This window comes from Petaurus breviceps, unplaced genomic scaffold (assembly GCF_028583685.1).
Source record: "Petaurus breviceps papuanus isolate PSGF00001 unplaced genomic scaffold, PetGlider_PUasm1.0 185, whole genome shotgun sequence".
In the NCBI taxonomy this organism is placed as follows: Eukaryota; Metazoa; Chordata; class Mammalia; order Diprotodontia; family Petauridae; genus Petaurus; species Petaurus breviceps.
Genome location: NW_027185797.1, coordinates 18,931,228 through 18,943,339, shown reverse-complemented (window position 1 = coordinate 18,943,339; position 12,112 = coordinate 18,931,228). Strand labels below are relative to the sequence as shown.

Below are 12,112 nucleotides of genomic sequence, written 5' to 3'. Positions count from 1 at the left end.
TTGTAGGTTGGAACCCTTCTCATCCTATGCAATTATTACTTGTATTTTTTCCTGGATTCTATTATCTTGAATATTTCTTTAGAATGACAGAGAAGGGAGTTGCTTCAGAGAAATAGGGCTAAATTTGTTCCCCCGGCAGAAATATTTCTGGCAGTCCATTTCTAAAGTTCTGAAGTTTTGAGAATTAGAGGCAAGCAGATTCTATCTCTAAGTCTGTGCATTGAGGATAAAAACCACATTCAATCAAACTTGAATTGTTTCTAAGATTGGCTCTTAAAAGCATTACTCCATGGAGAATATGACCTAAATAGAATTCCACTTTAAGTGTCTTGTATCTCTGTCTATAATGATAGTAATGCTAGCTTCAATTGCTTTTTCAATTAAGGAAAAAAAAAAGCTGCTTCCTGATGCCAACATGTTGGCCAGGAGCATTCTGGTCCAATTTGTACTGTCTAAGATTTCAGAATTTAGAAAACTATAATTAATGGAAAACGAAGAGAACTTTTACAGGAGGCATTTTTGATGAGGCAGCATCTCTTTACCCAGCACCAGGTCAAGCATGCAGTCAGGAAACTATAATCATCATCTTTGCCATTTAGGCAAGAATTGGATAACTTTTAAATTAGAAAGTGAAACTCAAAACTCTTCTTTATTTGTCTAGACTGAAGGAAAATCTTTCAATACTTCTTCTATGTACAAATTTGCACACTTAACTTTATAAAATAAGAGGGGGTCAGGTTAGCCCACTAACACTTATATAACCACAGCATAATCCCATTGGCCCAGAGCTAGAAGGAAGCACTATACTTGCTTCACATACCTTGAATCAAGCAAACTGTGTGTCTTAAGCGTTAAAAAATTGGCAGATCTCCAGTGACCAACCCGTTAATGCATCGCCATCTTGACGTACTTATAAAAAAAAACTCCTTTTAATTCTGAAAAAAAGTTAAAAAATCAAACACTGTCTGTGGTGGTCCAGAAGGGAGAACAATTACAAAACTGATGAATTAGAATTTTGTTCAGATTTGTGAAGCTAAAGGGAACCATATGTTAGCTAAATCAGTTTCAATGCCTTGATTCTGGGAAAAAGACGATGGGTGCACAGGGGTTCTTGTTACAAAATAGTAAATGTGGGATTTGGACATATTAGGAGATATTCAAATATGTTTGATGTTATTCAGTAATTGAAGTAAAGATCTGAAGTAAGATCTGAATTTAAAAACTCAACCGATAATGGACTTGTCAGTAGAAGGATAATTACACCATTGGATAACTGGAAAGTATGCATATGCTGTGATTGTCAAGTATCTGTACTAAGATGTGGAGAATCAGGGCACTTGGCTTAGTGGGGTGTGGGTGCAGGGAGGCCACCAGTGGGGGAGGGAGAAGGACCTTTCTGGTTTAACCAGATGGAGCTCAAGAGTCCTGAGAATGGTCTACCTGCTTGTAACTGCCCACCTTGCAGATCCCTCACCATCACCACTATGAACCCCTGGAACCATCTGCCTCATTTATCATTTCCAGTCCTGAAGCTTTATTGTGTCCATTTATCTCTGCTTTTCTCCTTCAAAACTATTTTTGTTGTGTTCATTTTAGCCCATTTTTGCCTATATTGCTTAAAATATGGAGGCACAAGACACATGATGTGATTAACAGAGGGCCTCCCTAGGGGAGGTGATGGCGATTGCCTGGATCATTCTGTAACCAACAGCTCTTTTCTTAGATGCTTAACTCCGGATGCAGAAGCACGGCCGGATGTGGTGGAGGTCAGCTCAATGATATCCGATGTCATGATGAAGTATTTGGATGGCTTGTCCACCTCCCAGCTCGCTTTAGAAAAGAAGCTGGAACGGGAGAGGAGGCGCACACAGCGATATTTTATGGAAGCCAACAGGAACGCGGTCACTTGTCATCATGAGCTGGCGATCTTATCTCATGTAAGTGACTCTGGATGAGAGGGATGTGCGTAATGTGTCAGTTGCCATTTCTAAATCAGTTTTGCAATTTATCTTGTAATAACTTTTGGAAAGATATTACTAGTCAACCTATTTACAGTGGGATTCATTATTATTCAGTGGCACATATATTTGTGCACTCTGAGAATATCAGATTCTCTCTACAAATAAATGCATTGAAACAACTCTAAAAAATAAGTTTAATGCTGTAATTGCCTTCCATAAAGGACTGGCTGGTAAATGTAGCAAGTTTCAAAAATGGACTTTTTTTCTTAGTAGATCATTCAGATTATAGGATTGTAGGTTTAGAGCTAGAAGCACCTCAGGGGCCAGCAGCCTTCTTGTTTTACAGATAAGAAAACTGAGACCCAGAGAGGATTTGGTGAATTGCCTCAAAATGAATAAATAATAAATGACAGGCCCAGGATTTGAACTGGGGTCCTGAGATTCCAAGCTTCGTGCAACTTCCTTCCATATCATACAGCTTTCTTGACCTTTCAGTCATATATGAAGAATTTAGTGGATAGACTCTGATTTTGACCTTGATAGGTATTCTTGTCCAGATACCAATGGGACACGTGCTGCCCAGTGGTAATTCTTGACTGTAGCTACAGAGGTGGGTCAGCCTCCTTTCTTGCTCTTATTTCTGATAATATGATAGTATGAGAGGTAGTATGGAGTAGTGGTAGTGTGGAGTGGTGGACAGCCTGCTGAGCTTGGAGACTGGAGGACCTGGGTTCAGACAGCATTTCTGATGCTTTCTGGCTGTGTGACCATGGCCAAACAACTTGAGCATTTCATAGCATCAGTTTCCCCATCAGTTAAATTGGAGTAATACTTCAAAGTGCTGTCATTTGGGTCCAGTGAGATAATGTGGGTAAAGTGCTTTGCAGACTTTAGGGCATGATCTGGATATCACTATGAGAGGACATATTTTATGTTGTTTCTTCTTTGCAAATGCTTAATTGGTCATATTCATTATTCTCCTACTCCCTGAGCATGTCTCCACTGCCCCACATTTTAATTCTTTGGTGATCGCCGTGGGCCATGACTAGCTGTAGTCAGTCATGACAGCATCGTCAGAACAATGAGTTTGTAAACAGCTGCTTGGGGAGAGGCTCAGCATCCCTGAATTTCCCAGGTGCAATCTCACCCAGTGCCTGCTTCCTCTTCCTGTCTCAGCCCAGCTCATTGTCCACAGGGAGGCTCTGTCCAAGGTCAGTGAATGACTAGACCGGTTTGTTCAACCGCAGAGCAGAGTCTGTGTAATAGAAATCGTCTGTCCACTAGATAACTCTTTTAAATGGTTATGGATCTTCTCTAGAAGGCTTTCCAGTGTTCTAGGGCATTATGTAGTGAGTGCAGTGCTGTTCCTGACTAGCAGCATTAAGGGAATTAACCCCTAGTTTCAGTCTGCTTGCAGGACATTCTCAATGAGGGCTCCAGACACTTTGCAAGCATATGTCAATCAATCAATCGACAAGGACTTATTATCTCCCCATTTTATCCCTCTCAGGATATTAGTAATCAGAATGGTGACTCACAGTTATCTGTGTTGTTAAATCTTTTAAGATCTCTTGTCTGCTTTGGGAAGATAAGTGGGAGATGCTGTGTGGAAGGAGAGCCTGCAAGGCAACGTTCTGCCCTACCCAGCAAAATAACAATAACCTCTGTGGTTTATGCAGCTCTTTAAGGTTTGGAAAAGCACTTGTCATGGAGTATCTCATCTGATCCTCAAAACAGCCCTGTGAGGTGGGTGCTGTTATTATCCCCATTTTACAGAGGAGGAGACTGAGGCAGACAAAGGTTAATTGATTGGTCCAGAGTCATACAGCTGGGAAGTTTCCATGGGAGGCAGCACACTCAGGGCTTCCTGAGCCCGAGCCCAGTGTTGTATCCACTGTGCCGGCACAGTGTTGGCAAGCCGGCACCTGAAGGTGGGCTCAGCGAGATCCTGTGCTTTCTGGATGATCTTCATCTGCTCTGTACCTGCCTTCCTTGTGCCCTCTTATGTGTGCTGTCTGCCCCATGGAAAGTGTTTGCCTTTCCTCAGCTCAGTTCGTACCGAGTTCTGTAGTAAATGCCTGTTGATTAACTGGCTTATCCTGGGATACTGTTCAGAAAAGTGGTCTGTGCCTTCTTCAGACCTTCTTCAATGATGTCCTTGGTCATGTGTTCCCTCATCATGGCCAATTGTACACATACCCTCTAGTCTTCCTGGTCCCGTTGTATGGATTCTTTGGTCCTAACATGCCCTAACCAGGACCAGGCGCAGGCACACCCAAAGACAGCAGCTGTGGAGTCCAGACCCTTCAGACAGCTGAGGTTCTAAGACTCTTGAATCACCATATCCTGCCCTGCTGACTAGAGTTTTCTATATGGAGGCCAGGAGGACCATGTCTACCCAAGCTAAGGGCTGGAGTATCTTTACAGAATAACTTCTTTATGCTATGGCTGAGTAAATCTCCTTTTTAAATTGTTAAATGACTTAATAATGCCCCATTTCATTCCAACACTCACCCTGAACTAGCAGGGTGCCTGACTGCATCTGGGCATACACACACACACACACACACACACACATACATATAACACATCCCTTTTCTATTCATGACCTTTTAAAGGGGGTAATGTATTCATGAGGTGGTAGCTGGTTCAGGTGGTCAGCAGCACCGAAACTTACTTAGACATGAGCACCATTTCACTACAGAGTACAATTAACCATGAAGCCTAGATGGAGTTAGAAAATTACTTCCCTCTATGCTGAATTTTAAATGCACCGATAAATGTGGGATCCTTGACTTGTATTCACATAATATTCCATTTCATGCATCATTGAATATTAGCAAAAGGGTTGAAAAAAACAGGATTATAAAAGCCTGAATTTGAACAGAATTTAAAGAAACATAATTGATTGAATTTCATCAAAGGGTATGTAGTTAATTGGTAATATGCATTCCCTGCTCACCAGGAACCGATTACTATTAAAAAAAATGATATCTGTTCTATTGTTGGTCTGAAAATTACAGATGTAAAAATGTTATGCCCTTTTTGTTCTTAAAAGTATAATTGTTTTATTTGAGAGAAAAATACAACGAAATGTGCTCCCATAACAGTTTATAGCATTAATGTAAATAATGGGATTATAAAATTCAGTGATGAATAGTAACCAAGGGACAGAGACATCAGTAGTTCAGTAAAACTCCACGAATTCTCACTACCAAACAGGAGACCCATTTTGAATTACACCAACTATTGTGGTGCCAAACCAATAATGGGTAAGAAAAATTGAAATATTTTCTATCACAAGAGTATATGCTTCCCACTCTCAAATTTTAGTTTAATCGATCATTTGAATAGCATGTTGGTCAAAGAAAAGTACATTAGGCTGCCTTCTACACCAGGGCTTCTTAAACTTTTTCCATTCCAGACCCCTTCTAGTGCTTCAGCAGGGTTTAGTGGTGCTGCTTGGCCCGAGGGCATGCACAGTGCGTAGTGCACATGCTGTGTCTTGAGAAGCAAGGCTTCAGTGGATTTATGCAATGCAGCACTGGCAAATCCTGCCAGAAACACCTTGGAGTCATTACACATTGGATTTTGGATTAGCTTTTGATCATTGAACGTTCAGAAACCTTTTACCATTGCCAAATTTTTTGTGACCCACAGTTTAAGAAGCATTGTAAAGTCTACAACAGGGCTCCTCAGTGACCCCCCATGATGTGGTGGGGACCCTCAGTTCTCCAGCTTGTGCCCTGGGAGTATAAGGACTGGAGGGACCTCCCAAGAGGTCCAAGAAGCAGCCTAGGGAGGGACCAAACATCTTGTCTGGATATCATCCGCCTAAGTAAGAGCAAAGAGATGTCCTCAACGGAGGACGGGGCACCAAGTTTTGGAGTCTTCGGGCTGCATCAACCCTTGCAACAGTCTCCTAGTGCTGTGGTCTCCAACATGTTTTGGCCCTGCACCCCTATCAGTAAAAAATATTTGAGAATGCACACATATGAATTACATTATAGGTAATATAGACTATATTACATACTATACATTAAATATAGAAATGTTTATAAACTAAATGCATATACTACTGTCATGTATAATTTTCTACTCTTCTAATATATGCATTATAAACCACACATAAAAATAGAAGTTAAAAAGATTGAAATAATGATGAAATAAATGATATTATACACATTTTATTTTATTTATTAACAGTGCAAAACTCTTTTGATCTCATTAAAATATTATTAAAGTTTTATTTTTTCAAAAAGCAATGCAATGCAGTGTGCTTCATCATTTTTGAAAACGTCAATTTAGCACTTTGAGATAGCAGTTTGTGGGGCTGTTTCTAAGCTCAGTTTATTTCAGTGCTTGGTTTTAATGACCATCATAGAAACATGATATTTCACAAAGACAAGCAGATCTCAATGGAAGAAGTACATTGTTAGGTCGTGCTACTTGTAGAGCTGGAATGCTTTGGCTTGCTCTCCCAGGAGAGTTTGGGATATTTACATTGAAATTGTAGCAATAACAGAATTCCCCTAAGACCTTGTTTGGGAGTGGGCATCTCTCTCCCACTCTGTTCTCTGGGAGAGGGACCTCAGAATTAGCTCAGTTCTTACAGAACATTGATTCAACCAAGGTCACATCCAATTGTGGTGTGGCTTCAGTTCTCATCTTACCAGATTCTAGGCTAGGTCCTGGAGGTCACTCACCCAGGCCTGCCACTTGAATTTATAGTATTGTAATCAGTGTGGATTATATTCTATCTTTCCTTGCTTTCCTGTATACCATTTCATATATATTTTTTTCTTTTTGCTTACATAAAAAGTGCCGCTATAAATACCTTGGTATACCTGGGACTTTTTCTTTCTGCCCATCCTTGACCTTCTTGAAATATATACCTGATAGCACAATCACTGAGTCAATGACAAGAACAATTTAATCCGCTTTTTCCCACAGGGTTAAAAATTGTTTTCTAGGAAATCTGGACTCCCAGTTTACAACTTTACCTCCAAGTGTCTACAGCCCAGCTAACAGTGATGATTTCTGGCTTTTATCATCTTTGACATTTTGAGGGGTCTAGCATAAAAATTTCAGAATTTAAAAATTATCACTTTATTTATTAATAACCTTATCATCATCATCATCATCACAGTTATGTAACTATTAGAGTGATCTTTAAATGGTTGTTGATAATTTGCAGTTTTTCTTTTGAAAAGTATTTATTCATAACCTTTGACCACTTTTGACTTTTGGTCATACACACAGACATATGTTAAGGAATTCTTTTTCTTAGATGTTAGACATTAGTGAGAGACATTTGGCGTATTTTTGTTTGTTTGAACTTAACACTTTCTCTTATGCTCTAGCATCAGTGATTTCATTGACAAAAAAATTTAATTTTATTTAATTAAAATTTCTCTCTTATGGTCACCTTTATCCCTTGATTGATTAATATTTATTTCCTTAGTCACATTTCTTAAAGATATCTCCTTAAATTCACCATTGATATTTATGTTGTAATTTTTAATATTTAAATTACATTTTCTATGTTATGATATAATGTCCTAATTTTTATCAGTCTGCTTTAGCTTCTTTTCAAATGGGGAGACCTTCCCTAAATAGTTTATGTTCTTTGGTGTATTGAACACTGGGGTTCTTGGTCATCTAGTCTATTATACTGGTATATTTCTCAACTTTTAAAACCAGTATCAAAGAGTTGTGATGATGATGATTTTATGATATGGTTTAAGGTCTGTATGTGCTATTCCCCTTTCATTCCTATTCTTAAAAAAAATTTCCTTAACAGGCTAGACCTTTTGTTCCTCCTAATAAATTTTTATTATTTTGTCTGCCTCTAAGCACTATATCATCATTTATGTGACATCTTTATTTTTGTTATATTGACACTGCCCAGTCATGAACAGTGACTATCCCTCCAATTATTTGTCTTTTTTATTTCTGTAAAGAGTAGATCATTATTGTAATTATTTATGCCCTGAATGTCTGGCCAGGTTAATTACTAGGTATTTTTGATGTTTTTAGGATTATCCTCAATGAAAATTCTCTATTATTTCCTCCTTCATGATTTTGCCACTGTTTTATGTGAATACTGATGATTTGGTTGATTTTATTGTGTGTTCAGACCGAACTGACATTATCAATCTTCTTGATTATTTGGTTTGCTAATTCTCTGAGGTTTTGTTGTCTGCAAATAAGAACTATTTTAATCTATTCTTTGCTTGTGTTTATATTAGTAATTTTTCCTGTCTTATTGTACATACTTAGCATTTCTAAAATATATAAAATAGTTCATGGGAGCTATTTTATCTGAAAATTATACAATTTTAAAATTTTTAGTTGTCTTTGCTATTTTTAGGGACTTTTACATTAATGAATACTGTTTTTATCAAAGACTTTTTCATTATTGATGAAATCACATCTTTTTAGTTTTTATGGTTTGGTTAATTATTCTAATTGTTTCTTAATATTGAATTGCACTTGAATACTTGGTATAAATCTAACTTAGTTGTACTGATTTTTTTTTGGATATACTGTGTTGGCCTCTTTGTTAAAATTTAATTTAAAAATTTTTTGCATCAATATTCATTACTGAGATTTGTCTGTAGTTATATTTCTTTGTTTCATCTCCCTGAATTTTGAGTATCAGTTGTGTAATTTGTTTCCGAAAGAGTTTAGTAGAGGGCCTTCTCAGTTACTGACAGTAGATTTTATAACAAAGGTATGTTTACTTTGCTTTTTAAATGTTTCATGTAATTCATTTTTGAATTCATACAGACTTGCTTCCTTGAAGCCTCTCTCCACCTCTGTTGGTAGTTCCTTCATGGTTTGCTCAATGTTTGGTTTTTGAGATTAGATATTTTAAGAAATACATTTATTGCTTTTATTTGTGTATTTTATATTTTTGTAGGTAATTATCCATTTCTTTTCATTTCTTAGTTGTAACATATCATTGTGTGTAGCAATTTCTGGTCACATTTCTTCTCTATGTTCATTTTTTTATTTTCCTTTCTTTTTGATGAGTATACTAAAGGTTTATTAATTATGTTTTTAAATGAGTGCTCATTTTAAAATAATTTATAGAGAAAATAGAAAAATTGCAAAAGAATTGTGCAGTTTTAAGCTTTAATAGTTTAAATTAAGTATGAGACACTCTACAATAGTTTTTGTAATTTTGTTTTTCAGTGTAATTTATTATTTTTTGTTTTGGGTTTATTAATTTGTTTATTTTTCTAGGTTTTTTTATGCTTCATGCTAAGTTCATTAATCCCTTCTTTTTTTTTGTTACTATTTTATGTTTTTAGAGACATAATTTTTCCTCTGAGGACTGCTTTAGATGCATCCAAAAAATTTTGGTATGTTGTCTCCTTGTTTTTCTCTTTTTCATAGTTATTGTTTCTATTTCATTCTTTGAACCACTCGTTAAAAATTTCATTAGTATTCATTATAGCCTATGTCTTTATTATTAGTTTCCTATATAAATTATTTTATAGTATCATAATCCATAAAGGATATGCTTAATATTGCTACCTTTTATGTTTGTTCATAATTCCTTTTTACCTTAGCAAAAAATAAGTTTTTATAAAGGTACCATTCATACCGAACAATTGTATATTTTTAAAATCTCAGATTATTTCTTGAGTCCTTTATATCTATTTTTTTCAAATAGGCTATTCAGCTTTGTGGTTTTCTGCTGGTTCGTCTTTTGAATTAGATTTTTTTTTTAAATCTCTGAGAGAGGAACATTTAACGTTCCTACAATTATTGTATTATTAACTATGCCTTATTGATATTTTAGTAATTTTTTCCTATTGACTTTAGATACTATGCCATTTGGGGTGTGTGTGTGTGTGTGTGTGTGTGTGTGTGTGTGTGAGAGAGAGAGAGAGAGAGAGAGAGAGAGAGAGAGAGAGATTTAGTTTTTAAATGTTTCTTTTCTGTTACATATTCTTGGGTTTTATCTTAGTCATTCTAGCATTCTCTTCCATGGGGGGATTACATTTGTATTTTCCTCCATTTCATTCTTTCCCATTGATTTCCCTTCTCTTTTAAGGATTCAGTGCATGTGTTTAGTCCTGCTTACACTCTTTGAAGCCCAGTTTTCTTCCATAGGCTTTTTCTATCCTCCTCCCATTTTCATGCCCTATCCCAAGGTCCTTGATTATTTAAGTTACTTTTCTGTATGCACCCCTCCCCCTTCTCCTAGTCCAGATAAGAGTAGAGTTTAGAGTTCTTTGTACCTCCATCCCATTCATTCTTCTAACTCTGAGTAACACTCATTTGTGTCCCCCTTTTGTGAGAAGTGTTGATTGACTTCATGCCTCTCCTTGTTTCCTTCTTATTCTAGAATGAGAACTGGACAAAAGGATTCTGGATGAAAAGGCCTTGCTCTCATTCCTCTTAACCTGTTCATCTATTAGCTCTAGAAAAGTTCTTGTGTTCTCTGTCCTTCCCAGTATATATTTTTAAGTTTAGAGGTGTATTTTTTGGGGGGGAATGACATTTTGATGATCCAAACTCTCAGAAATATTCATCCAAGGAGACAGTGCCATGTGGTTGAAGTCGTTCTTTCTCCACAAGTCACGGTCCTGCCACAGTCAGGACCTATATTATATTCACCACTTACCTATCCCAAGGCCAGTCTACTCTACCTCTGTATCTACCCTAGATGTTAGGTGTCTAAACACAGAAATTTCTCAGAAGAGAAGTCTCCAGTGTCTACTACCCCTCAACAAAATCTGGTAGGAAACCCTTGTTACTTTTCCCTCCTCCTGCTTTGAATGATCCTTCTCAGCATTAGTCATGAGAACTCTTCCTAGGATGAGACTTATTCCTTCTTCTCCCGTGTCCCTTCCATCAACTGCACTCACCCCATGCTCTAATGGCTCCCCAGGTACATGAGCAATGGAAGAGTCCACTCTCTCTCATCTTAAATGAAGACAAGGTGGAGTCCAAGTCTGGCCTCCTCTTGTCTCTGACTTCTGCTCTCCCTAAACTGACCTGCTTTGTGTTAACCCCACTTCTGCCCAGATGCTTCATTTATGGAGAATACATTTTAGTCTACACAGTATTAACTCAGTTACTTTCCTTTCCTCCCTCCCGACCCTTTAAACTTCTCTTACTCTTTCTTTCCTCGGTTTCTTTGGCCTCTAGATGCTAGGATTCTAGATTTAAGCAGGAAGAAACCACAGAGCTCATCTAATTTAAAATTTTCAGTTTACAAGTTTGAGATTTGAGGCTAAAGGAGGTTAAGCCCATGGCCAGGGTCGGCAGTAGCTCGTTTTCAAACCCAGGCCCTCTGACTCCAAATCTAGCTCGGATCCCCCCTATTGCGCCAGATCTCTCTTGGTTCTCTCTCTTTGCCCTTTATTGGCCAGTATGTGATTTCAAAAAATAAAGCCTTGTCTAATCTCAGAATCATGAGAATTTATTCATGGTTTAGTCTTTTCTTATTAACTCTTTTTACTTCATTTTGCTCCAAAGCTTTTTGTTTGTTTTTGAGCCTGGATCTCCCCTTTTTTCCCCATTCTAGAAATATAGCAGCCCCTCACTAACCTGGCCCATCTATTCCATTTATAACCATTCCTTAGGCAATCTGGTGGTTTGCCACTGCTGGGGGCAAGACTTAGTGGGAACACCTGGTCACCTTATTTCCCCTGCATCCAGAACTCCCAAGCTCAGGCAATCCACCAGCTTTAGCCTCCCCAGCAGCAGGAATTATAGGCTCCAAATTTACTTTTTTATGTCTCTCTCACTCAAAGGACCTACTTACTTCTGCTTTCTAATGACTTTTTGTATTGCTGTTTAATTGTGCAATTTATATTATTTAGAGGGTTTTTATTTTCTTTGCTTTTTACAACATAGTAATAGTCTAATGCCTTCTTTAATTTCTTGTGGATGAGTGGTCCAGAATTAGTCAAATCAGTTTTTCCATGGTAGATAATGAATGAATTTTAAAACCATATTCTTCCTTGGTTATTAAAACTTAGGGTTTCTTTCTATTAGTGATTTGTATATTATTTCAACCAATTTATTCTTTGTTTTTTAAAAATACTTATTGGGTAAGTTTCTGGTATTAATTATTGGAGTTTGGTAATTAGGCTTTTCAGTTCATTGTGGTGTTTTTTTTTTCCTAA

The 12,112-nt window shown here is 37.3% G+C and overlaps 1 protein-coding gene across 9 annotated transcripts in view; it reads left to right on the top strand.

The window, feature by feature from the left end:
• The window catches only part of NEK10 (NIMA related kinase 10), a 211,086-nt gene that overhangs the window by 134,749 nt on the left and 64,225 nt on the right, over positions 1-12,112 (top strand). For 8 of the 9 annotated variants that reach the window (XM_069088526.1, XM_069088523.1, XM_069088527.1 and 5 more), the window contains one exon: positions 1,724-1,937. In XM_069088526.1, the coding sequence (XP_068944627.1) occupies positions 1,724-1,937 (214 nt within the window). Of the gene's footprint in view, positions 1-1,723; positions 1,938-9,280; positions 9,332-12,112 lie in introns of all 9 variants that reach the window. The other variant, XM_069088522.1, reaches the window with a different exon arrangement.